Source organism: Lonchura striata, chromosome 1A (genome assembly GCF_050655825.1).
Source record: "Lonchura striata isolate lonStrDom1 chromosome 1A, ASM5065582v1, whole genome shotgun sequence".
Lineage (NCBI taxonomy): Eukaryota > Metazoa > Chordata > Aves > Passeriformes > Estrildidae > Lonchura > Lonchura striata.
In genome coordinates, this window is record NC_140741.1 from 33,400,671 (window position 1) to 33,424,826 (window position 24,156).

General features: G+C 38.7%; 1 protein-coding gene across 2 annotated transcripts in view; it reads right to left on the minus strand.

Annotated features, from left to right (window-relative positions):
* PLXNB2 (plexin B2) overlaps positions 1 to 24,156 on the minus strand; it is a 249,495-nt gene that overhangs the window by 25,845 nt on the left and 199,494 nt on the right. For both annotated transcript variants that reach the window (XM_021555245.3, XM_021555246.3), the window contains 9 exons: positions 22,762 to 22,910; positions 19,752 to 19,860; positions 7,386 to 7,522; positions 6,573 to 6,740; positions 5,464 to 5,572; positions 3,509 to 3,736; positions 2,844 to 3,020; positions 2,249 to 2,388; positions 1,127 to 1,227 (listed from right to left, as the gene is read on the minus strand). In XM_021555245.3, the coding sequence (XP_021410920.1) occupies positions 1,127 to 1,227; positions 2,249 to 2,388; positions 2,844 to 3,020; positions 3,509 to 3,736; positions 5,464 to 5,572; positions 6,573 to 6,740; positions 7,386 to 7,522; positions 19,752 to 19,860; positions 22,762 to 22,910 (1,318 nt within the window). The remainder of the gene's footprint in view (positions 1 to 1,126; positions 1,228 to 2,248; positions 2,389 to 2,843; positions 3,021 to 3,508; positions 3,737 to 5,463; positions 5,573 to 6,572; positions 6,741 to 7,385; positions 7,523 to 19,751; positions 19,861 to 22,761; positions 22,911 to 24,156) is intronic.

The following is a 24,156-nucleotide window of genomic DNA, read 5'->3' on the forward strand; positions in this document are numbered from 1 at the left end:
TAAGATGTGCCCAGGGAGAGGTGGGAAGAGGGAGGGAGAACCTTAATAGATCCTCTCACAGTTCAAAATGTAGTTTGAAATGAAGCCCATTTGGGATTGATTCAAACATTTGCTTCTAGTTTGTGTCCAGAACCTGGAAGGAGTTGGTTATCCAGAGAAAGCAAGCTTGTACAAGTAAAGAACATCCTGTCCCAGAAATACCAGAAAAAACAAGACTGAGGGAGGCCGCCAGCATGGCCGAAATCTTTGAGATACCCTGAGCTTCTTAAATTAATGTCAAACTCTAACCTGAAATTGCTATTTTATTCAATCTTGCTTTTTAGCCACTGTCAATATGAAATAGTGTTTTCTCTGTAGCAATAAAGCATGTGGGTATTTTTTTTATAGAGATTATTTCAACATGACCCAACAGCAAGTATAATTCAGATAATGAGGTGACATTTCATGGTAATCATTTAGGCCAATATTTGCAAAGTTTGCACTCAGATGCCTAATTTAAGTGTTGTGATAAGTAGACCAACATGTAAAAATGCTGAGCCTTCACATGTCCTGCTGCCTTCCCTGGGATGATGCCTCTACATTTACACAGAACAATTAGCTAGTTCCTCTAATCAAGCTTAAGATTTTCCAAAGGTGAACAGGGTAAAATGCTATTTTTTTCCTGTGAGCTTACCAAATTATCCCTTTGTATGCTAATGACTGCAAATAAATTTTGCATCTCTGAAAACAGTTCTAAATGTGCATAGATTGCACACACAGTCATTGTGCTAAATATTAAGTCCACTCTTAGTCACTATAAAACATTCTTATCTTTGTGTTAATGGCCAATTGCATTAATACCTATAAGTAACCCCAATCTTAACTACTTTCTACTCTCAATTTCTAACACTGTTCTTCCTTTAAAGTAAAATAATAATTTATTTTAATAACCTCAGCTACCTATTTTATTTTATTTACTTCTGTCATACATAATAGCAAAATACCTGCTCTATGTCAATGCCAGTAATGAAGACTAAGAAGTATTGATTATTTCTTCCCAGAAGACACTTTTAGTGAGCTAGCACCATTCCTTCAGCATGTCTTGATTGCTGAAGAGGACCTATAGCAGTGAAAATATCTGTAATACCTGTGAACTCCTTCTTGCACCGGTCTCTGACACTCTCCTCCAGGCCTTCAAGTTGTGATTTAATTTTTTCGTACTCTCGTTCTGCTTGTTGGCTCTTGCGTCTTTATGGAACAGAGGTAAGATTTTAAAGAAGTTACAAAATGCAAAAGTAAATAATTTGCAACAGCTCTGAGAGGGAAACCCAGGGACTGGAAGAAATTTTCATGGCTTTGATTTTTTAAAATACAGCAGAAAGAGAATGGAGGAGAAAAACAGCACCAGTGGTCTTAATTCCATGTAAAGCAAGTTGGCGCTATCATGGGCTGGTTGCTTCAAAACAGACTTGGCCAGTAATTTAAAATCCAGTAAGAAGTAGCTACAAATGCTTTCAATCATATATCAGTAGAGGAACTCAGTTTGAGCAAGGATTGCTTGCAACATGTCCTTTACTGGCCCTAAGCCACCCAGGACAGTGTCTGGGATCAAACTCAGAAGGTTTGATGGAGGTTTACAAGAACTGTACAGCACATGCTTCAGGTGTATTGATATGCACCATAAGAGCAGAATCCACCCCTTCCTGAAGGACAGTCTGAGGCCCTCATTACTAACCTTAAAACTGGACTAAGTAGATTTTAAGTGAAATACAGACAGATATTCTGGCCCTTTATGAAGCATGAATTCCAACATTAACCATGAAGTTTGTGTGTGGGTAATTTAGCTGGAAAAATGAAAATGACCCCTTAGTCAAAACCATCCAACTCAAACCTATGGTGCTGACTGAGGCAATATAAATGTTCATGGGTATTTATACAGAATAAATTATCTATAAGTTATCTCCTCCACAAATGCCACTGTAGCAGCCATTTCAAAAGGCATGTGTGCAACTCAATCTGCAATTGTTACTTGGGAAACCTGGGACGAATTGTGTTTACATATAAAGGAGGGACTGGGTTGACTGACACCAAGGAATTTGGCATGCATGAAAGGAATAAATTTGTGCTCAAACATATTTCCAGCTGTAACTCCTTTTCTAAACTTTGCAGCTCATAAAAATATGAAGATAGTTTCTGTAGACTGAGCTGAAAACAATCAGGTAGTAACTTGAAAGCTTTAGGGAAACAAAAGCACCTAACTAGAACTTACCTGTAGCAGACGATAGAAATGATGATGATTACTATCATAGGAATAAGTACCAGTGGCAAAATAAGATTCAGTGGGATATCAGTCACACGGTTATCATATTCCACTCTTCCAAGGATCCATTCCCGGAGTCCAAATTTTACCTAATTAGATAAAAACAGACATTTGTCTCAAGAAATGCAAATGTAAGATGGGCCACTTCTCAGCTGCATTCTAAATTCTTAGTAATTTTCACAAGTGAATTTCTAGCTCAAACTTCCAAACAAAAGAAATACTTCTGAATATTTTAAACTGACTTTGGGTCACTAGCACTTTATTCCACGAAGTAATTTAATTTTGCTCAGCTGGGGAAGAAAAATCCCCAGTCTGTCTGGCTAGAGTTCTACATTTCGATATAATGAAGGTATTTGGCAGACTTGAGACTGCTCTTTTCGTGTGACATCTTTTATGCAGTAGGCAGAAGCTGGAGGAACAAAGAACTGCAAAGAGTTTCTTCACAGTGCTACAACAACTTTGGAGAACAAATTACTTCAGTCAAGAGGCACTGTAACAGTGTTATTGATACATGAAACTAAATTCTACAGAAAAGGTAACGTACAATGAATTCGGGAAGGTTATTGATGGTATCTCTCTTCTGCCGTTTCTTTGGTTGAGGCTGTACTTCTGGTGGCTCACAATATAAGTCCGTTTCAGTTAGAGTTTTTATATTGCAAGGCTCATCACCCACAAAAGCCTGGGCCTCATCTATCGTCATGGCTTTGTTCAGGTTACTGCCCTAGACAGAAAATAAAAGGCTGAGTTATCATCACAAAGTCTTGGGGGACAAGAAATCCTGAATTGCAACTTTCCATTTGGATCACTTTCAGCAGCAGATGTGATTTGCACTGCAGCCTAAAGAACAGCAGAGTGATTGGGATTTATGTGATTCCTCTCCCTTCCTTCCTGGTGTGAGATGAGATGTCCCTTCCAATTCTAGGAGGTCTATCGGAGAGGGTATTTTCAAACGCAAATGCCAGACTCAGCAGGAGGGGGCATCCTCGGCAAACCCAAAGTACAGCTAAAAAAGATAGGCACCCTTTCTGAGAAAGGGTGTGGGGAGGAAAGGGGAGCTGTCAATGTGCATCATCTAGCAGAGGAAAGGGACTCTTATCAAGAATTTGGGGTATGGCACCAAACATCTGATAAGGCTTTGAGAAAGGAACGAAAAATTCCATACGTGCTTCAAGGACAAAGTGAACAAGCACCAACTTTTGACAAGTTTACCTTTGCATTAATAAGTTTGTTGACTTGTTTTTTGATGCCATCTGTGAAGTTTTCAAAAGTTGGGTCTGCAACATATGCAAAGGAGTGGCTCTCATTTTTTACAACCAATTTATAATGATCCATTAGAATAACAGTGGTAATGTTATAGTTTTCTGGGTCTTCCAGTATTGGTGGGGAAGAAAAAACCACCGTGGTTTCATTAAGTCTTGTAACAACCTTTCCATAAAACTGTAAGAAAGAAGACAAGAAGAAGAACATGCACATTTTAGAGTCCAATTCCTTTCTGTACGTAACTGTTGATAACTTTAGACCATAGAAATAAAATCACTGAATTTATATCCTCTCCATACAGCAGAAATACTATAGTATGAAGTTTTTTTGAAAAAGAAGATGAAATAAATTTGATCTTTTGATGAGAAATCATCGATTCACTATATTCCAGCATTTGTCTGCAGAAGAAGTTTGGGCTATGGGTCAATTTCCATTGCCTCCAATATATATGGCTCTTTACCATACCATTGGTATGATATATGGACTGATACCTTTAAATTCCTCTCAGATTAGGAAGTTAGGAAGTCACCCTTAATCCTGATCATCTTCTGTACCTTTGAGTAGCTTGGGTCGATTCTTTTCTGCCTACACCATATAATACCTCATTGAATTTCAATATAATCATTAAGTGAAATTTTGGAATAAAATTCAACAGTTGTCACTCAACTACTCAAGGTAACAACTCAGTTCACCCATCCTCCATCCCCAATTCCACAAATGGTGTTACCCTGACACTTTCAATCATTCAGTAACATCAACCACAGCCAACAACACTAATAGGAACCCTCAATATTTATTCTATCTCAACCTCTGTTTCTCACTTCATATTCAATGCAACTAGATAGCTTCTCCCCAACATTTCTGATATTGTCATGTAAGTGAAAGCAAACCAAAAGATTAGAAAAGCTGAGTAGTCTTCAAAGTCTTAACGAAGAATGTGTGCTATATGAAATGCTGACTTAAGCTAGCGGGTTGAGTGTACAAAAGAGGAGGTAAGAAATATTGATAAACACTGTCAAGAATGCTAAATAAACTTTTAGATTGTCCTGGGAGTTAAGATTATCAAGATAATTACCTTTTTAAGTTTATAGCCTAAAAAATGTAGGCAGTTTTCCTCTTAAAAATCTTTAGGGATAGGGTTCTAATAGATCCCAATACAGCTGGCTTTGGCATACCCTAAAAGTTGAGTCATGCATATAATACAAAACATGCACATTACAAACTCTTTATGGATCACAAGACAGCCTTACACTGAAGAGCCAGCCTTAGAAGGAGTCTTATAATGTTCTTACTGGAAGATAACTTTTAGGTATAAATCATGTCATTAAATTGTGATCTTCACTAGAAGAAGGGGAGATTGAGACTATTGGTAATGTCAGTTCCTCATAACAGGAGATGTGAAAAGGGTTTTTTTTAATGTTATTTTTCACAACTTTTTGTGAGCTATTGCAGGTGGAATATGCATGAAGCAAAAAAAAAGAAAAAGACTTGGTTCATTGAGATGTCAAGAAATAAAAGACACTTTGCAAAGCTGAGTAGTCTGCATTGTCTAGATTTAGATCCTGCTTCAGGCAAATTGCTAATGGCTGCAAAGGGAAAAGGAGAAAGATAAAGAAAAAACAAACACTTCAGAATTCTGAAATACATATTTTATCCTTATCCATTATGAATGAAATTAATTTTAAAGCAGAAGTTTGCAAATTACAAGTGAATGTAAGGCAAGACGGTAGGAAAGTCAAGATCTTCTTCCTCAGGAACACCCTGAACAGACTCAGAAATCTGACCAAATCTTATTTCAGTCCAAGCCCAGTGAAGTCCATTGGGAAAGTTTATATGCAGTTTTTGAACAGATTTTATGTTGTATATCCAGTGTTATTCCTTTGGGGGAAAAGAAAGAAAATTACCCTTTTTTGATTCATCCTCCCTGCTTCTGGACGCTCTGCATATATCACCAATGAAAAAGTCTGGATGAGCTCAAAACCGGTTCCAGTTACTGTAATATTTCTCCCTCCACTGTAAGGCAGAATTAAAAAAGAAGTCAAGTCATTGTCAGACTACTACAGCTATGCACTGCTTCATTCTGCATTGCTATTGCTTCCACTGAAAAAAACCCTATGTGTAATGCCTATATGACAATTAGATATCCTACAAAAAAGACTTATGTTAAAGGTATTGATGATGAAAGCACTTAAAAGATCAATGTAAGCTTAAAACTCTATTTAAAACAGCAGAACTGAAAAAAAGTACAAATTGCTTTGCCAGGATTTTTGGCTGTACATTGATGCCAATCTTTGTGTGTTTTACTTCTCCAGTGTTACTATTTAAATCACTCTGCCTACAATACACACATATAGACAGAAATGAGAATATATTTTCCACAGGTCTGTAGGGACCTGGCTTCTCTAGTCCCTTTTATTTGCAGCACATTGTTGAAAAAAATAATACATTCACATAAGAATAAGAACGAATGTAAGCTGCCAGTGGGAATTAAAGTCATTGAAGTGACATGGATTTAGAGGGATAGTAAACCTCAAAGCAATCCATAAAAATAGGCCTTAGTTTATATAGAAGAAAAAAAAAAGTCATTTGAATTCCATGAGGTAAATCACTATTGATCTACCAAGAAAAATTCCAGCCCCCAAAGTCACCCAACCAAAAATGAAAAGGAAACATCAAAACCAAATCCTATTTTACACAAGTGATTTCTCAATATTCAAGAAGACAGGTACTAATATCTCCAAGAGAAGTCACAACCAAATTTATTTTTAATGTTCTGTTGGATCATGATGTTATACTTTTTAGCTTGACCTTCAAAACAGGATAAATATTTGGAAGTGAACAGAATACTTTCAAACATCAATTGCAGTTAAGACCACAAGCCCTACATACCTAAATGTGTGCATTGCTAGAGTATAGGAGTTTATTCCAAACAATTCTATATTTAATATTTTTATTATGTATTACACATATTTTAAGCCAGTTGTGAAGAAAGTTACAACAAACATTTCATTACCTGCTGAAGCTATTTACTGGCACGAATTTGGTGACAGTAGGATTCTCTCTGTATGTAAACAGCTGTGGTACAGTAATTCTTGTGCCCCCATAGTGCATTATGACTAGAACATGTTCAACCTTGTTATTACGTCCTGTAATGCAGATGACCTCGTCTCCAAATTCAGTACTAGATTGAAGAAGAAAAAGAAGAGGAAACATCTTCTGTTACTAACATTATGGAGTTTTGTATTCTTTTACTGTATACTCCAAACAAAAATACCAGGGTTCTATTTTTGCTGGGCATAGTAGTTATGAGAGGAGAAAACACTTCCATCAGATCACATAAGCTTTTTAACAAAAGAGATATAGGATGTAACAACAAACAGCGTACAAACATAGGAACAATGCAATGTCAGCACAGTTAGTGTCCTTCCTTTTTTTTAAGAAAAGGAAAGGGCAGCAATTAATAAAAGGAAAAAGAAGGGAGAAGAACAAACCATGGTAGACTAAAAAATTAATATTTTATAAAAAAACCACTGAGGACATGCTGAGTGAAAGCATGAGTGGGTTTGAAACAGCCAGTCTAGCAGAGAAAGCCAAAAGTGGAGAAATCTTTGGACATCTAAATTCTCCCACTTTAGGTGTTTTTATAACTGCTCCTTCCGCTGAAGCCTCTGAGTGAGTTTCTGTCTGAATGTTACATGCAGAACTCCATTGCATGGGAGGAGTCACAAAGATATAGACAAAGGACTTGTTTAATTTATAAGGGGCAGAAAAGGTTGGTGCTTTTTTAGGACACAGCTCTGTATTGTTAATTACTCAGACTACGTACACATTGCAAGGCTGGCTACCGACTGTAACTTGAACATCTTTCTTGGAACCAGTGGCCAGATTTATACCAGAGATGGTAAGTCTGGTTCCACCTGCTTGTGGACCACTTTCAGGTCTTATTTGAGAAGGATGAGGTTCCTGCAAAGAGAAGATGGTCACACTAAGTGAGAAAATTAAAATAAAATTTATACCAGTATTATTTAGTTTAATAGGTAATATAAGTTTAATATTACTACCTGAAAAAGAAAAAAATTAGAGCAATTACCTACAAATCTTCTAAAATAAAACAAAATCTTTTACAATTCATGTTGAAATAAGTAACAGATAATGTGAATGCACTTTTTTCTTTATTGTATTTTATGAGGCTTTACATTTTGTGATAGGGAATGTTTCAATTTCCTATCACAAAATGTAAAGTTAGCAGCCATTAAGTTTGTGAGAGCTTCCTGTTGGATTTCCTGGTTTTATACTTATTTTAAGATTTCTCTCTTCTTTATGGCTGAGTCTACCTTCATCTTTCCTTACCCTTTCCTATATTCTGTGTCAGCTACAGGAGACAAAGAACAAGGTTTTCAAAACTTGCACTAAGCAGAAAGAATGCGAAGATGTGCTTTCTCTCAAAAGGCTCTCGATAACTGTGGTAAAGCTGTTAACCTATTCTTAGCAACAAACTTGCAAAGAAAGAAAATCAGAAAATGCTCAAATTGTCTTAATGTACCTAGAACCTTGGAGTAGGTTCCTTAAAACCAATTAAATCAAGCAGGCACATTTCAAATGGTTATAAAATTTGTTTTATATTTCGATTTATCAGTAAGTTCCTTCCTTTTGTTCTCAATTCAGTCTTTGTTTCAATGATTGTATTCTGGGAGCTCTAACAAGCACCGTAAATTAACAGTGAGGGCTTTTCATGAGCAGCATGATTTAATCACTTTGTCAGTAAATAATTTCTGCTTCCAGTTGAGAAAAGCATCCTTATTCAGGGCCACACTGAAGCTGCTGAATCAAGAGGATGACCGGAGCTGAGCAAGCCGCGTGATGCGGGGCTCCAGCCGGCTCCGGGTGACACTGCCTGCTGACCCCACTCCTCACCACGCCTGCAGACGTGCCACAGCCCTCGTCCATGGGGCCACAGCTGCTGTGCCTATAGGCAGCACCATGTCCTGGGCAGGCAGAACTGTGTCCTGGGCAGGCAGCACCATGTCCTGGGCAGGCAGAACTGTGTCCTGGGCAGGCAGCACCATGCCCTGGGCAGGCAGAACTGTGTCCTGGGCAGGCAGCACCATGCACTGGGCAGGCAGCACCGTGTCCTGAGCAGGCAGAACTGTGTCCTGGGCAGGCAGCACCATGTCCTGGGCAGGCAGCACCATGTCCTGGGCAGGCAGAACTGTGTCCTGGGCAGGCAGCACCATGTCCTGGGCAGGCAGCACCATGCCCTGGGCAGGCAGCACCATGTCCTGGGCAGGCAGCACCATGTCCTGGGCAGGCAGCACCATGCCCTGGGCAGGCAGCACCATGCCCTGGGCAGGCAGAACCGTGTCCTGCGCAGGCAGCACCATGCCCTGGGCAGGCAGAACTGTGTCCTGGGCAGGCAGCACCATGTCCTGGGCATGCAGCTGCCCTGGGCATTGCACACAGAGACAGGATGCCAGGTGTGGCTGGTGCATTAGGCTGGGACATTGCTATGGGGGAACCTGACCCTGTATTTGCTGAAGCATAGTAGATCAAGAACTTAAGGGAGGCTGTGAATAGGTGATGCCTTTTCTGACGTACAGCTGTACTGCTTCACCATAGTAAAACAGGCTTTTCTTAAATAACTCAAAAAAAGTAATAAGCTTATTTCCCAGACTCATGTATATTTGTAAATGACAGCTGTTCTCCTCTTGCATAGTCTTGCAAAAATGGTTGACTGATAATAAAGTCCAGGCTTGGAGCTATTTCATATGAAGCACATGCAAATAAAGAAAGAGGAATGAAGTTTGAAAACGTCCCTTGCTGATGAGGGTTTCCTCGATCACTATCACACAGCACTGACCTTCCACTTGGAGGAAAAGCCCTTCTCAGAGACAGAGAGCAACACATCTGCCTCTTCCTAGTCATGCAGTAAACCCCCTTCTTTCTTGTCGTTTTGCTCAGGCACAGACCATCTCTGTGACAGCTTACAGCTACAAAGCCAAGGGCCCACCAATTGCAGGGAGGAAGGGACTGATATACTGCATTTCAGTTCAAAGCTTGGTGAGTCATCAACAGGTTTTTAACAAGCAGCAGGAATCCATAAAAATGCATCCAGCTGACTTCATGGTTACTTTACAAATTCGTTTTATTGAAGCTCAGATATTACAGAAGCATGGAGAACACTTATGTGTTCTGCTTTTTTTATACTTTCATGTCTAAGCAACTTCGCTCTGAAGGAATGCATCATGGTTCAGCACACTTCACAAATCCACAATGACAACCGTAATTTGCTCTCGAGTCATTGAGCTTTAGGAATATGCTTTAACTAATTGGGTGTCAATTGCTTTTCTTCCCCGAGAGAAATCTGTTTGTAAACCCTTCACTCCTCAAGAGCGAGCATATGACTGCTCTCATGCACTACCCTTTGATTTAGCTTTAATTTAATACATCACTCAGGTTACAAGACTTTATATAGGGAAGTCACTCAAACTAATTTTAAAGCATTTTAAAAGCTCATTTAGGTCTATATAAGCCTGTCTGTGCATTCTCATATTTGGACTTAATTGCTCACTGATTTAAGCAAGATTGAAACAAGACACACCAGGGTAAAAAAAAAGTTTTAGGGAGTCAGTCTTAAAAATCACATTTGAAGTTTAAATTAGAATAAATCTAGATATCCACTTTATAGGAAAATCTCATTTGTGCTTCTTTACAACATAATTTTGTTTCTAAAAAGATTACAATTAGAACTGTATATGAAATATACAGTTTATAAAAATGGGTCAAATACTTTAAGCATAACCTTACCACATGGACAGAAAACCATACCTTTTATTAAGTTCAAATTAAATCCTAATTGCTATAAATTGTTAACCATGCTAGATTTCTGCATTTTCCACAGGAATTATTAGCTGCATAGCATGCTTAAGATAGCTTTCAGATGAATGTTTTCCTCAAGAACCACTAAAGAAGCAGTATAGGCAAATTCTTTCTCTAACTTCTGAAAAAATCTGTTTAAAATTTGTAGCCTTTTCCCTAAATGCTACCTCCACTGGAAGGTTAGGCTCCAAGGACAGGCTTAAGACGAGAATGAACAAGAAACCACTAAAAGGAAGTCTTTAAACATAGACTAAGGAAACAAAGAAAAAAAGGTTTCTGAATCATCACAGACACTATTCTCTGTAACTCAGCATAATGAATGAAAGGAAGCTTGCTAGGAACTTCAGTGGACAGCCATATTCCTTTCTCCCAGCAAAAGTGGGAGTTAACAGCTCTGTTGGGTTATCTGATGGGTCCCTTAGGCAGGGCTCAGCTGTCTCTGTTGCCAGCAATCAGTAAATGGAGAGTGAGCCACAAACTTGAACTCAAACCACTCAGCATCATTGTCTTTGAGGGACCTGCTAGTGGTTGCCTGCATTTGTCTCCCTAAGAATAGGGATGTAGCCAGCTAGCAAAGTTATCTCTGAAAAACACAGCTCTAAGGGGGATCTGAAAGAAGTATCTGTTCTGTTTTCCACAGAAACAGTTTTGTTTTTTTTCTTTTTCCTTAGAAAGTCATCAACTCCACTTCTTGGAATTTAAAGCTCAGCTACACCAGACAGGAGAACTTGCCACCCCTCCTCATTCATCCATTGTGCAGACACATCTCAGTTGCACTTCAGGCTGAATGGAAAAGAACCTCTCTGGGAACTATCACAGAGAGCAGCCAAAGAGAAGGTGGAATGGTTATGGCTAACCCTTATTTTGTCTTTAATTGCTGATCTTGCAGCTGTCCCTCAAAGGACTATTTTAAAAGTGCTTATTCAAAATATTCATATTTAACATATTTAAAGTAATTCTGCAAATACCAGGAGCTCTCAAGGGAACAAATAATGTGGATGCCTCATAAAGATGATCTAATGATGAGAATCTGAATGATGCTTTCTGTGCAGAGAAATTCTTCAGCATGACTGCTAGCACTTCATTACTGTAAGCTTGGAAGGAATATTATTTGATTAATTTTAACTTGCTATTTGCTGTTTCATATTTCCCATCTTTCCTCTTAAGGACCTGCCAGAAAAAATAAGCAGCTGAAATAAATGATCAAGAATTTAAACAATTTTAATAATAATTTTCTTTTGCAAAACCAATGTACTATGAATTAGTTTTATTGATCCTCTAAAATATTCATGGATGGCTCAAAGAACAAAGCTCCATCGGCCCACCTGGCAGTCTTCTTAAGAGTACCAATAAAGAAAAAAGTAGGGTCATGCAAATGCTCAACCAGAAAGCCATTTTTCAAACATGCAATTAGGTAGACAGGATCAGGAGGAGAATGATACTTTGCTGAATGCCAAGTTAATTTGAAAAAATGCCATCAGTGGTGATACAAGACTTCAACAAGAACTGTGTTACCTAAGAAGAAGGCAGCCCATGGTACTCAGCAGTCAGACAGACACATATGGACCCTTGCAAGGTGCCAGGTCTAGTCTTATCTTACAGAGTTTTATGTTATGCAGCCTGGCAAAGCTGCACCTGACCCACAGCTCTGTGTTGCTTACCAAAGTCTTACATGAGATTCCTTCTCCTTGCAGAGGAAGACAAAGGGCAGACAGTAAACTCTGTGCAAACCTTCTTTGAGGGATAATAAGAATGATGCTTTTACCAAGAGCCCTTTAAATTGAACTCAACCTGAATGTTCAACTGTTACAAATGGGACTGATAAGCCTCCAGCCTCAAGTGCTGCAGTATCAGTGATGCTATTTTTTTCTAAATCCTCTCAAGGATTTACTCTCTCATTCTTTCTGCCCTTTTGTCATTTCAGTCTCTGAATCAGAAGTACACCTGCTGTCATGATAAATACCTTGCTTTCCTTTTTAGCCCTCTGCACCTTGAGATCTTTGTTGGCTCTGTCAGAAGACACCTGGGGGAACTCACACTTTCTGTAATATCACTGTAACATCACACTGCAGTGCTCAGTGCAATTATGATGTTAAACAGAACATTTGATAATGTGTCCTGTATGGAGTTTGTAGCAGTCCTGTAATAATTCTTCTGGAAGACATCAGCCCTTGTGAGGACTTGGCAATAGCTCCTTTCTCATGGACACAGTAAAATTTAAACAACCTTGCAAATGATAATTTAACCATTATTTTATAATACTTTTAAGTGTAGAAAATAATTCAAACCCATTTAGTAAGTTTTTCTCTTATTTTGCTTGAAATGGAGGAATGTTTTTTCAGGTCTATACTTTTGTCACCAGGAAAATATTGTTCATGATTTCCAGGTAGTTTAATGTTTGAGCATAAATATTTTCTGCAATAACAGGCTACCTCATTATGAGGGCTTTTTGATAGTCTAGTTTGAAAAAGCCTGTTCCAATGTCTGTCAGCTGTTCAGTGGCCTGGTTTTTGAAGAGTCTGGTATGTCATCTCCCAGCAGAGGGACTTTGTGCCACCAGGACTCCCCACTGCCTTTCATTCTCACGATCATGCCCTGTGTTTGTAGAAAATGGATTTGCAGTTTTGATAAAACCTGTGCAAATCCCCAGCTATGCTGTTCAGAATAAAATTCAATACAGTTGGGAGTGATCTTCAATCACCAGGTGTAACTTGCTCCCTACTGCATGATTTATCCTGAAAAAAAATATTTTATCTAAACAGGATTTCTTGCTTGTGGGTCTGACCAGAATGTAACCTGTTTGCAATGGGAAATTTGAGCACTTTATACATTTTACACATAAATCTTCCTTAAATCATACCTAATGTAATAATGTTGAGTTAAAGATCTCAAAGTCCACCTGCAACCCAACTTTTCCATCTTGTATCTGGGTAAATATTCCTGAACTGATAAGTAGTACTCCCAATGCTTTGATAACCATAAGGCTATTATCCTTATTGGAAGGATAATAATGCTATAAATAGGTTATCTCTTGTGCTTTTACATCTGTGGTTAGTACCCATCCTGTTGCTATGGTTTACCTGAAAACAGTAGTTATCTGCCCCAAGCAGTGAGACAACAACACTTGTACATTACTTTTGGTACCTAATGTTCAAATCATGCAAGCATGTTTAGTAGCAAATTCATTTATTCTCTTTGTAATACCAATGCAAATGTGGCATTTACATTCCTGTGTGCCACTGTCTTATCCTTGCTTCATCAGCACAGAAGTACTGTGAAAAAAAAAACCCAAAGAAAAATATTGACAAAAAAGCTACAGCTAGCCCAAGTATATATGTGACTTCACATTCAGGCCATTTTCCAGTGTCCTGTTTTTTTCATCACAGCCAGGAATCTCTTCTTTGTGTGCTTTGTTTTTATCTTTTGCCCCTTACTTAAAAATCTGTTCACAGATATGCTGTGCATTTTTCACTGTAGTTTCATGCTTTCTATATGCTAGAGGGTAAATTATCTTCATGTCTGTTCCACTTACGATCACATTTAGACATGAACTTGCTTATTAGCAGTATACATGGCTGCTGCTCTTACACAGCTTCTGTAGATCCTCTGAGCATTCACATTTAGCTCTTACATTTTTCATCCTGTTTATTAATCTAGAATGAACTTTTAAATCTTTAATATTTTATGAGTAGCAATTAGTCTTTTTGCAGAGTTAGGAAGGCGATATCTTGTTTCTTCGAATTTTTTACTTCTATTTTAGTAAAAAAAATACCATTTGTAGTCTGAAAATTCTCTGAGAGAACTCCTAGCATTTTAGATCTCTGTGGTATGCTGGTGTCAAATCAAAGCCCATCTTTTAACTGGCTAGCAGTGGGGTTATTACTTTTTTTTTCTTTTTGTTTTATTTCCTGTTTTTTCACAATTTTCTTTGCAATTAAAGCTATAGATGTGTTAAAGAGAACTATTCCCCCAGCCTCTTTTTCGCTCACCTAGCTTGCATCTAGATTGGATTTTCCAGACCAATTCATGTTCTTTTTCACTCATTTTGTTTGCTCTGCAGCTTTCCTGGTTTGCAGTATCATGTCCAGCCAACTCATTTCTGGTCCCTAACGAACTACCCAAGAACAAGAGGAGTGGACATCCATGGAACATCACTGAAGTTCTTCATGGCTTCTTTATCTATTTCTCTGCTTTTTCATTTGTCTGTCATCAAGCACAACCTCATCTATACAAAGTTTCCTTTTCCCAGAAGAATCACTGAACATGACTCTGTAAATAAGGGGTACTGTCTTCTATGATATCCATCTGCTTTAAGCAGTTTCTAGCCCATGAACTACACCACTTAGATAAAACTGGTGACCCTTTATCACTAATTAAAGAGAAACAACAAACCACCAAGGAGGCTTCTGGTGGATCACAAGAGGGGCCAGAAATTCAAGAATAGTTAGTCAGCAACAGAGGAGGGGAACCTAACAGAGATGCACAGAAACCTTGGCACAAAGCCCATGCTTCAGAGGGGGATGCTGGAAAAAACACAACTGTGCCAGATCACAAGCAGAGAGACAACTGGGAAGAGAAAAGAGGAGGGTGTCAGAGTACAGCCCTGTGATGCTGAGATGCCAGCTGCAGCACAAGGGGAAGCCAGCAACAGATGGAGGTGTTCAAACGGACATGATGGGCAGCAAATGGCAAAGCCACCTAAGCTCCCTTCTGTTGGCTCCTGTAGGCACCGACCTCCATTTGGAGGTTTGCCTTTGATGCAAGTGCACTTCTTCACAAGTAGGAATGGGCTCTTGTGCTTCCACACAAGCAGAGAACAAGGATGCTGTTTCCATGATCTGATCTGCACACAGACGTGGATAAGATTTTCACAAATGTACAGGCCATGTTGTTGCTTTGCCTTTATCACAGCCATCTTTCCTTCACAAGTAATTCTCCCCTCTCCTCATCCATCCTGGTTCCAGCTGCAGTAAGTTCTGGCTCTGGAAGAAGTAATTTTTTACCAAAATTATCTGCCTCACACTGAAGTCCAAATTATTCTGCCAACTCTTGCATATTATGCACACAAAAATAAAAGTCATAGCCTGTGAAGTGCTGTAGATACCAGCCAGCTTTTTTGAGGTCAAAATGTCATTTCATGGACTATGAAGGTAACCACAGGAGCTAAATTAAACCTCTGAGTGGGGAACTCAAGCCATTAGGATCTGATCTTTCCCCCTCAACTTCCCTCCTTTCTCAGACTCAAGGGAGCCTGTTTCTTATTTCTTCAGACAAGCCACCCACTCACAGGATATTCAACCAAAGAATTTCCACTGTGCATTCTTGGCAGTCTGGTGTTCACTGCAGTGGCTGACCTGACCCACTAGCTTGCCTCGTCACAGCATCCATAACACAAGTCAGTTCCTGGGTTTCTGCAACAGCAGAGAGATGAGGAGCTGAGTTCTGCCTTTCTGGGGCTGCTTTGTCCAAACCTTACACATGTAAGCTGATCAAATGCTTCCAGGCACTCCAGGTGCCCAGGCAGAGCATTTGCCTGGCAATGTGCATTGTGTATTGGCTGCTGTGGATGGGACACTTAAGCAAAGGGCTGGTATGTTAAACAACTTATTCTTTGGACTGAAAGCACCTTTTTATCATGAGGCAGACACCACATGATTTTCTGAAAAGACCACAGAGCTCTTCAGACAGGTTTGATGGAGAAATGGAAACATGCGTGACTGGAATATCTGCACTATCATACATTCAGTGTTGTCAACTCTCAAGCAGAATCATGAGTACTGCATGGTGGGACATGTATTTAAATGCATGGCTCAGAGGATAGAGAATTAAGACTAATAATAGCCACATGAGTAAGGGCCAACTTCATTAAAACTTTCAGCTATCCAGGAGTTCTCCTGTCCCCCATGCGGACTAACATACAAACAAGATGTACTGCAAGACTTAAGAATAAAATAAGAACCTCTGGAAGCAATTCCCGACTTCTGTGGATGTGTGGTTTATCAGCATCAATCATAATGGCTACAAGCATGTAATTTTCCCCACAAAAAAAACTCACCCAATGCCCCCAGCTACAGTGTAAAATGAATGTATGGAGGCAATGACTCAGGGCAAAAAATCAAGGAGTGACCCGAAACCCTCCACAGTTAAATTAACTGTACTGTTCATTTCATATTCAAACTTGCAGTATGGTGAATAGTGGTGTTCATGTTTGTTTTCAGGTCAGGCTCTAATTTATCCTCCCTTCTTCCTCTTTTTGGTTTTTCATCTCATTTAGGTAAACAGACATCCTGGTTTACAAGAAGTCATTTTTTTCAAACAAATCAGATAGAGTTAACAACAAATGAAAAAGCAGGACTGGCCTTTAGCCATGTTACTGCTCCACCTGCTCAGAGACCAGCCAAGCTGTCAGTGCTCCAGATGTACCACATAGCTGGATATTAAAATTTAGCAGAAGTTCATTTCTATTTCACTAAACAGGAGAATGATTATTGCCTGAGCCTGCTTATAGTGCAACAATAGAAATGCCAGCAGAGGACGACTGGGTTATCAGAATTTAATTTCATTGCGACTGTACTTGAACTGAACTCAGGCTAGATATAGAAATTGTGACTGGTAGGGAGACATAAAGCCTTCTTCCCCTGTTGTGCAGCAAATATAGGTATTTACTGTACAACACAGACACTTGTGGGCCAAGGCATTTTTATTCAGAAATAATTTCAAATTGAAACAATGGCTTCCCTTTTAATTGGATTTTTGACCCGTTTCATGAAGGTTTGTACATTTGTCAGTTCTGAAATGGTCTGTGCTGACAGACAGGAAAGAAGCATGAGTCTGAGCCCCAAGTTGTTCTGACTATTGATTCTCATTAATCCACCTTTAAAAATAAATCACACTGTTCAGACTGGGTATCAACAAGAGCCAAACATACTACTTATAGAATCACTGAATGGTTCAGAATGGAAGGGACCTTCAATGCTCACATAGTGCCACACCCCTGCTATGGACAGGGACACCTTTCCCTAGATCAGGTTGCTCAAAGCCCCATCCATCCTGGCTTGAACAGTTCCAATAATGGAATTATTATTGGAATAATTGGACACAGCTTTTCTAGGCAACTTCTCTTAGTGACTCATCACTCTCATAATATAAAAAAATCCTTTCTTATACTAAATCTACTTGGCAAGTGCTTTTTCTGGGAGATACTAATCACATGTATGAGGCTGAGACAGTGGTGTACACTCCTGCCCTGCCACCCATTGCACTTAGAACAGTCACTGTTAAAGATGAAACTATTCTGCTTCAAGTGGTCAGAGCTCACAGTAAAAACAGTAGTAGTGATCAGCAGAGGGGTATCCATCCCATGTGCCAAAGAAACAGGGAAATACATAAGAGAAAATTTATTTTAGAAGGGCTCTTGGAAAGAACATTTTTTTCCCCTTTGTATATGCTGAGTAGAAGAGATTTTACACAAAGCACAAAGACTTTGTATGTCTGCTAAAAGAAGTCTGAAAAAAGCACCGAACCAAGACTGCAGCTTTTAAGCCAACATTAGCTGATGCAATTGTCTGCTCTGATTGTCTGTTCTCAAGCCAAAACATTAATGTTACACTTGTAGAGGTGTGCATCAGTGTGATACCCCATACCAACTTCAGTCCTACTACAGTCCAAAGTTGGCATCGTTTTCTTGTGGAATTAAGAGAAATGAAACTAGAAACCAATGTCACCAGTTTAAGGTGTGCATTGTATTACTTGTCAGTGCTTTCCATATTGTAAAGAGGGTCCACATGGAAAGTAAACAAAATGCTTTTTATGAAATGCTTTATTTACTGCTCATAAAAATGCTCTTTATCAGCAGTTGGCTTAGGCATCTGATTTTTCAGTAACCTCAATGCTGGCAGAAACTGACACACAGAGAGTCTTGGACTTGCAGGAAAACATCCACCCAGTTAATGCTCGTGCACAGCTACTTCTCCCAGAACCTCATTAATAGGCAATTAAGAATCTTTTCCTAAAGTGGCCAAAAGCAGTGGCTCCTTATGTCCCTCTCAGATGGGCTGAGCAGGGAATCACACCAAAACAAGTCCAAAAACAGGCTGCAAAGCCTACGTGGTTCAGGTAACATTTCAACCCACGCCATAATAACTTCACATGCTTTCCATGAAAATCATGGGAATATCTTTATACACAGAAAGATAGGAGAACTGGTGTCAAAATCTCATGTAGCTCTGTCATAGTCTCTGTCCTAGAGATCACAAACATACGTGTGGGTGTATGACTGCTCTCTGTTTAGGATAGTAAACTACATTTCCACAAAGGAACAGATTACATATTCAAGCAAAAAGGATAGGGTTTTTTTCAGCAGTATTACCAGAGAGAAGAGGTATTTGCTTGGAAATTACAGAAAACCCACTTCTAGCCTGTTTTGTGAAAACAAGGATATTCTCAGTTAAATGTCATTCTCGACTTATTCCATTGCTGACTCCTTTCCTTTATTTCTCACAAGACATCAAGAATTAATGAGACAGAAGTTTAAATAAGGGAGAAAATAAAAGCCTAACACACAAGTTATGTTTTACAGTTTTATAGTTTATAGGTGTAATTTAAGTATCAGTATGGGGGATTGATATTATTTAAACCTCTCAACTATCACATGATTTTATAAAATTTGAAGACCTCATAGATACAGATAAAGGTATTGCTGCTAAAACCACAGGCTAGATCAGCTATAAGCTAGGGCCATGTTTAGAGCAAAGCAATTAACACAGAAATGAAATTCTCTTTCATAGTCACACTGAAAACAAAGCACATAAGTAATATGAACACACATCATGCTGTCTGTGGCTCTGCATGCCATACTTTTGAATGAAATAAATTATTAAATAAATTAATGTACCTTCATTACTTATTCTTCAGCTGCTCTGCATCCATTCTTCTAATTAAGAAAATTGCCTAGACTAAATATCGTGATTAAAATAGTGCACCATGTATACAGAGAATACCTAATTTTTTGCAGTGCTGACTTTTTTTATTTCATAGTGATACTTCGGAAATATTATGTCACTAGTGAATAAGTTGTTTTTTTACCACATCTTTTAAACTTCGATGGCAAACAACATCATCCTATTTTGAGATTAATCAGAATTGATTTTTGGTACACCTTTTGTATATAGAAATGCTGGAATTAAGTGTTTTTTAATATTTTTCAATGACAGTGCTATTGATGAAACAGTAAGACAAACACAAACAATTCTGTGCTTAAGTTTAACTTATGTCATACAGAAACTATAAAACGGGTCTCTGAAAAAAATGCACTTACCTGGTATGTAAACAACACTTCACTTGGTGATTTACCTAATTTTCCATTGATGTTAACTTCAATTTGACCTTGTTGTAGTTCATTCATTGGGCCAACTTGACACACAATCCTAAAAAGAAAGAATGTAAGCTTGTCTGTTAGAAGTAACAGCTGTAACACCAATGCAGTGTATGTGAGCTACCACACATACTGCCAGCAGGAGCACCAGCTTTGCTTTATCCAGTACTAAGTAATCCACTGCTGCCTCAGATTCCCAGAAAAACCACCCAAGAACAGCTTGCTTGCCTATCTAAAGGCTGGTAAAACCGAAACCTGAGCACTGTACGCTGCCATTTCAGTAGTCTGCAGAAGACTCAAATTCAGCCCCATAAGTCACTTGAACGTCTGCAACCTGACATAAGATTTACTGTGGACTTTTTGATGTTAAAAAAACCCAAACCCACAAAGGAGCCCTCACCTCCTTGATGCAAATATCAGACTGTCAGCTATCTTATAATTTTGTGTGTTTTAACTGCTGATAATTTTGTTGTGCATCTTGCTACCTTTCAGCTTCAAACCTTTTCACACCTACGATCAATCCCTTCAGAATTACTGTTCTCTGAAAATAAATTCACAGATAACACATGCAAAATCAGAGGTCAAGGAACACTGGCCAAGAAAATATTGCCTTAGAACTAACACTGCTGCTGAGTGATAGCTGGGATGCTTAAATTGTTATTTCAAACAGGTAAACCAGAGAATGATAGCATGAAAAGGCAATAAGGATTTGACACACTTGAAAACTGGGACAAATGCTTAATGGAAAGCTGATAATACAATTAGATAAGGAGGTATATAGCGCTCGCAGCGTGCTCTGTCAGTTTCATTTAGGCCACACCCTGAGGATCACTGCTCATTTCTATCACTCTCCCTCTAGGATTATTGCTATTCTTCCTTAAGTAGTGCATGATTTCTTAAAAAAACCCAAAGTAGCAAAAAACCTCTCGATGACTCCAAATTACTGGGTATAATGTACTTAAATCAGGACTTATAATAAAAGGATTGTCAAATCCCTCTGCAGTTCACTCCAGACTTTTTTTCCCGGGTACTGGCAAATGGACAAAATTCTCTGAATTCTTGCATGTCCTGGCATGTGTACGGCTGCCTGAGCCTGTTCCTCATCATCTTTCTACTGTATTCTTGGAAGTTGTATCTTCATGTCAGGCAGAAACAGGAAATGGTGCCTTTGGAGGAATTTTTACCATATGTCAGGCTAGGGAAAGCAGTCGGGGGGCCAGGACCGGGGGGTGTGGGGGAAACATCATAGCAGGGATTTTAATTAGAAAAGTTCCCTCCCCTTCCCAGCGCTGGCACTGCCTCCCTTCCCCCACATTACTAATGGAAAACTACAAAGAATGACTTCTCCAAGGCTAACAATTAAATCACCACAGAGCCAAAAACCACCCTTAAGTGTCTTAAATCTTGCTGTGCATGGAAGCCACTGTCTGCTATAAAGACTAGCTTTTAACTGAAGAAGGATGGGGAAGCAAGGCAAGGCACTTTTTATTATTTTTAAATTTAATTTTATAAAAAGAAGGTAATAATTATAAAAAAGAACAGAGGAAGACAAATACAGAAAATTAAAGATATCTATTAGAAGATTTTGACAACTTCTTTTTTTAAGGCTTCCTTAGCCAGAGACATCCTTCAAAACCCACTAATTTGTTGATAAATGACATGATGCAAGTTGCATTTGTTGTCACCCATTACTATCTTGCCAGAACTTAGGAAACCAGTAATGTTGCTATGATACCAGGAACCAGTCATCTCAGTTCTGGCTCCTTTCCATGTATTTAAAAATATCAAAAAGCTTTAGAAAAAGCCAAAAGGATGGGGAAATTCTTGTAAGGCTATGTTGCAATTCAGTGTAGCTTTTGCAAACACTGAAAATAGGGAATGGGGAAAGATGACTGGTTGGAAGTACATGTAAGTGCAGGAGTGATGGCAATAAAATTGGGAAGCAGTAAGAAAGAAACAGTTACTCGTTACCTTCTCCAATCCTAGAGGCCTGGGAAGCTTCTAAATGCCTGATCCACACATTGACTAAAGCTAAATATTTTTCAAAAGCTGAAAAATAATCACTTAGGTATCTTCAAAGTCAATTTCAAAACAAGCCACAGGAATAGCAAAAATTTACTGTGTTATACTTTATATTATAGGAAGGAAAAGAAAGCCAAGGTTTGAATTGCAGCTGTCAAAAGTGAATGAAAGAAAAATCCGTCATTACTCTTAATATTACTACTGAACCTTCCTATTATGCTTTTCATCAGCTACTATCAAAAGGGTATTTCCCTCTTGAAATTAGAAGCTTGATATAATCTGCAGTAAACACCTAGCTACCTACCTAGAAGAATTTAGGCATTCTGTTTTAATATTTGGCACTGCTTAAGAGTGTGACAAGTAATCCACAAAACTTCTACCAACCTGCTTAGGCAATTCAACATCCATGGACTTGTTGGTTTTGAGATGAAACTTAGTCATCTACAGCTAAACCTAAGCTCTGGGCTCCCTCCCTGTCCCCAGGCAAGAAACTCTGTGGCTGGACTAAACAGATTTAAGCTTCCTCTTGTTTTGCCTACTTTCCCATAAATCTTGTATGCTTGGCTTCACTGTGGTTCAGATTTAGCAAAGTTTTAATGACTAGATGCACATGCAGAATGCCTTTAATGTAAAAGCAGTCTTGATATATATGCAGAAATAGTTTATGAAAGCTTTTCAATCAAGTAAGAAAAAAACTTCAGTCAGGAGCAGGATGGTAGTGCACCATTGCAAATTTGTTGCTGTGTTCAATCTATAATAATTTTAAATAAAGAGTCAGACATGTTACTATGAAATATTGCATGTATATCATAGCAATAGTTCTTTCTTCAAATGGCAACTTTTTGTAACCACAAGAAGATCATATTTTCTTGAAAATGCACAGAGGTTCCTTTTTTCTTCTACAATCTTGTGAAAAGCATCCATCAATTACCTTGTGGAAACAGAGTAGAACTCCTCTTTAAAAAGACATTCCTTGTCTGCCACTGTTATATTTTTTACATCTTCTGCCTTTATTCCCAAGTTAGATCCCATTATGGTCAAAAGAATTCCACCACTTAGTGGTCCAGTTTTTGGCTCAATCTGTGTTTGCATAAAGGACAGGAAAAAAAACCAAACAAAATTAAATACTGCAGTGACTATGTTGCTCTTCTATATTATTTAAAGCTATTTTGACTTACCAACACTTGAAATGCAGATGTTTCTTGTAGGACAAACAAAAAACATGCTATGCAACTTTTTAATGTTAATTAATCATCTGTTAGCTCAGAACTAGCATTCAACAGCTGAAGATTTCATGTCTCCTGCAGCAGACTGTTATGTACAAAACTCTTGCCTGGTGTTTATTCTGTTTTAATTTTGCTTCCTCCACTGTGATTTTGAAAAACAAATGAATTTCACTCTTCTCACAGTCCTTCCACAGAGCTTTTCCAGAATTTTGTTGTTGTGATTTTATCCCTTTAGGTTCACAGCAGAGCAGTGTACCTTCCTAACACACAGTGTTGCCCTGCATAGTGTTTTTAAAAATTCTTCCAGTCCCTTGATTTTCCTTACAGCATCTCATGGTAATGTGCTGCAGCATGGGCTGATGCTAACCAAGTAATTTGTAAATAAAATGGGGACAGAGAAGATCATGCAGTTGCAGTGGACTGCTCAGGCTGGAATATGGCCCTGACAGGCACTTCAATTGGGAATATTTGTTGGGAGGCTAACCTGCTTTCCTACACAGTGTTTGGAGTGCCTTCAGTAAGACCTTTTCAGGTCTTCAGCATTGGAGGGCTGCAAGTTTGCCATCAAGAAGAGTGAGGTTGCATTTCAATGCCTGCTCCATCAAAATCAGTCTCTCAGGTCTAAGCAAGTCTGAGCACAGAGACGTGGCTGCTTCTGCTGCTGCCTAGCCACTGGCTGTCCATTTGCACTCAACCCATAAACAAACTAGTTGAAAAATTACTCAACTGTTTGTCTAGCTCTTTCCAAATGTTATGTTCATATCTAAAGTTAATGTAAGGTCTAAAAACCTAAAGTATTTTAGTATCTTTTTTAAAATCCACAGTAATGTAGAAACAGTATCCCCAGTGAAAACACTTTAAAAAAATATATTTTCCTTTTCTTTTTTTCTCAACTCATGTTTACCTGGGCACAGATACCACACAAGCATTCTTCTCCGCACATTCTGTCAAACTTCTAGGGTATTTACCTTCCTTGGCAGACTTCAGCTGTTTAACAGCCATTTCTTCTTTGATGTACCCTCATGGCCAACCTTCCTCAGTGTACTGCAGGTCTGCCAGTAGGCACATTGCACCTCTAACTGCACAGTCTCTATGCAGTG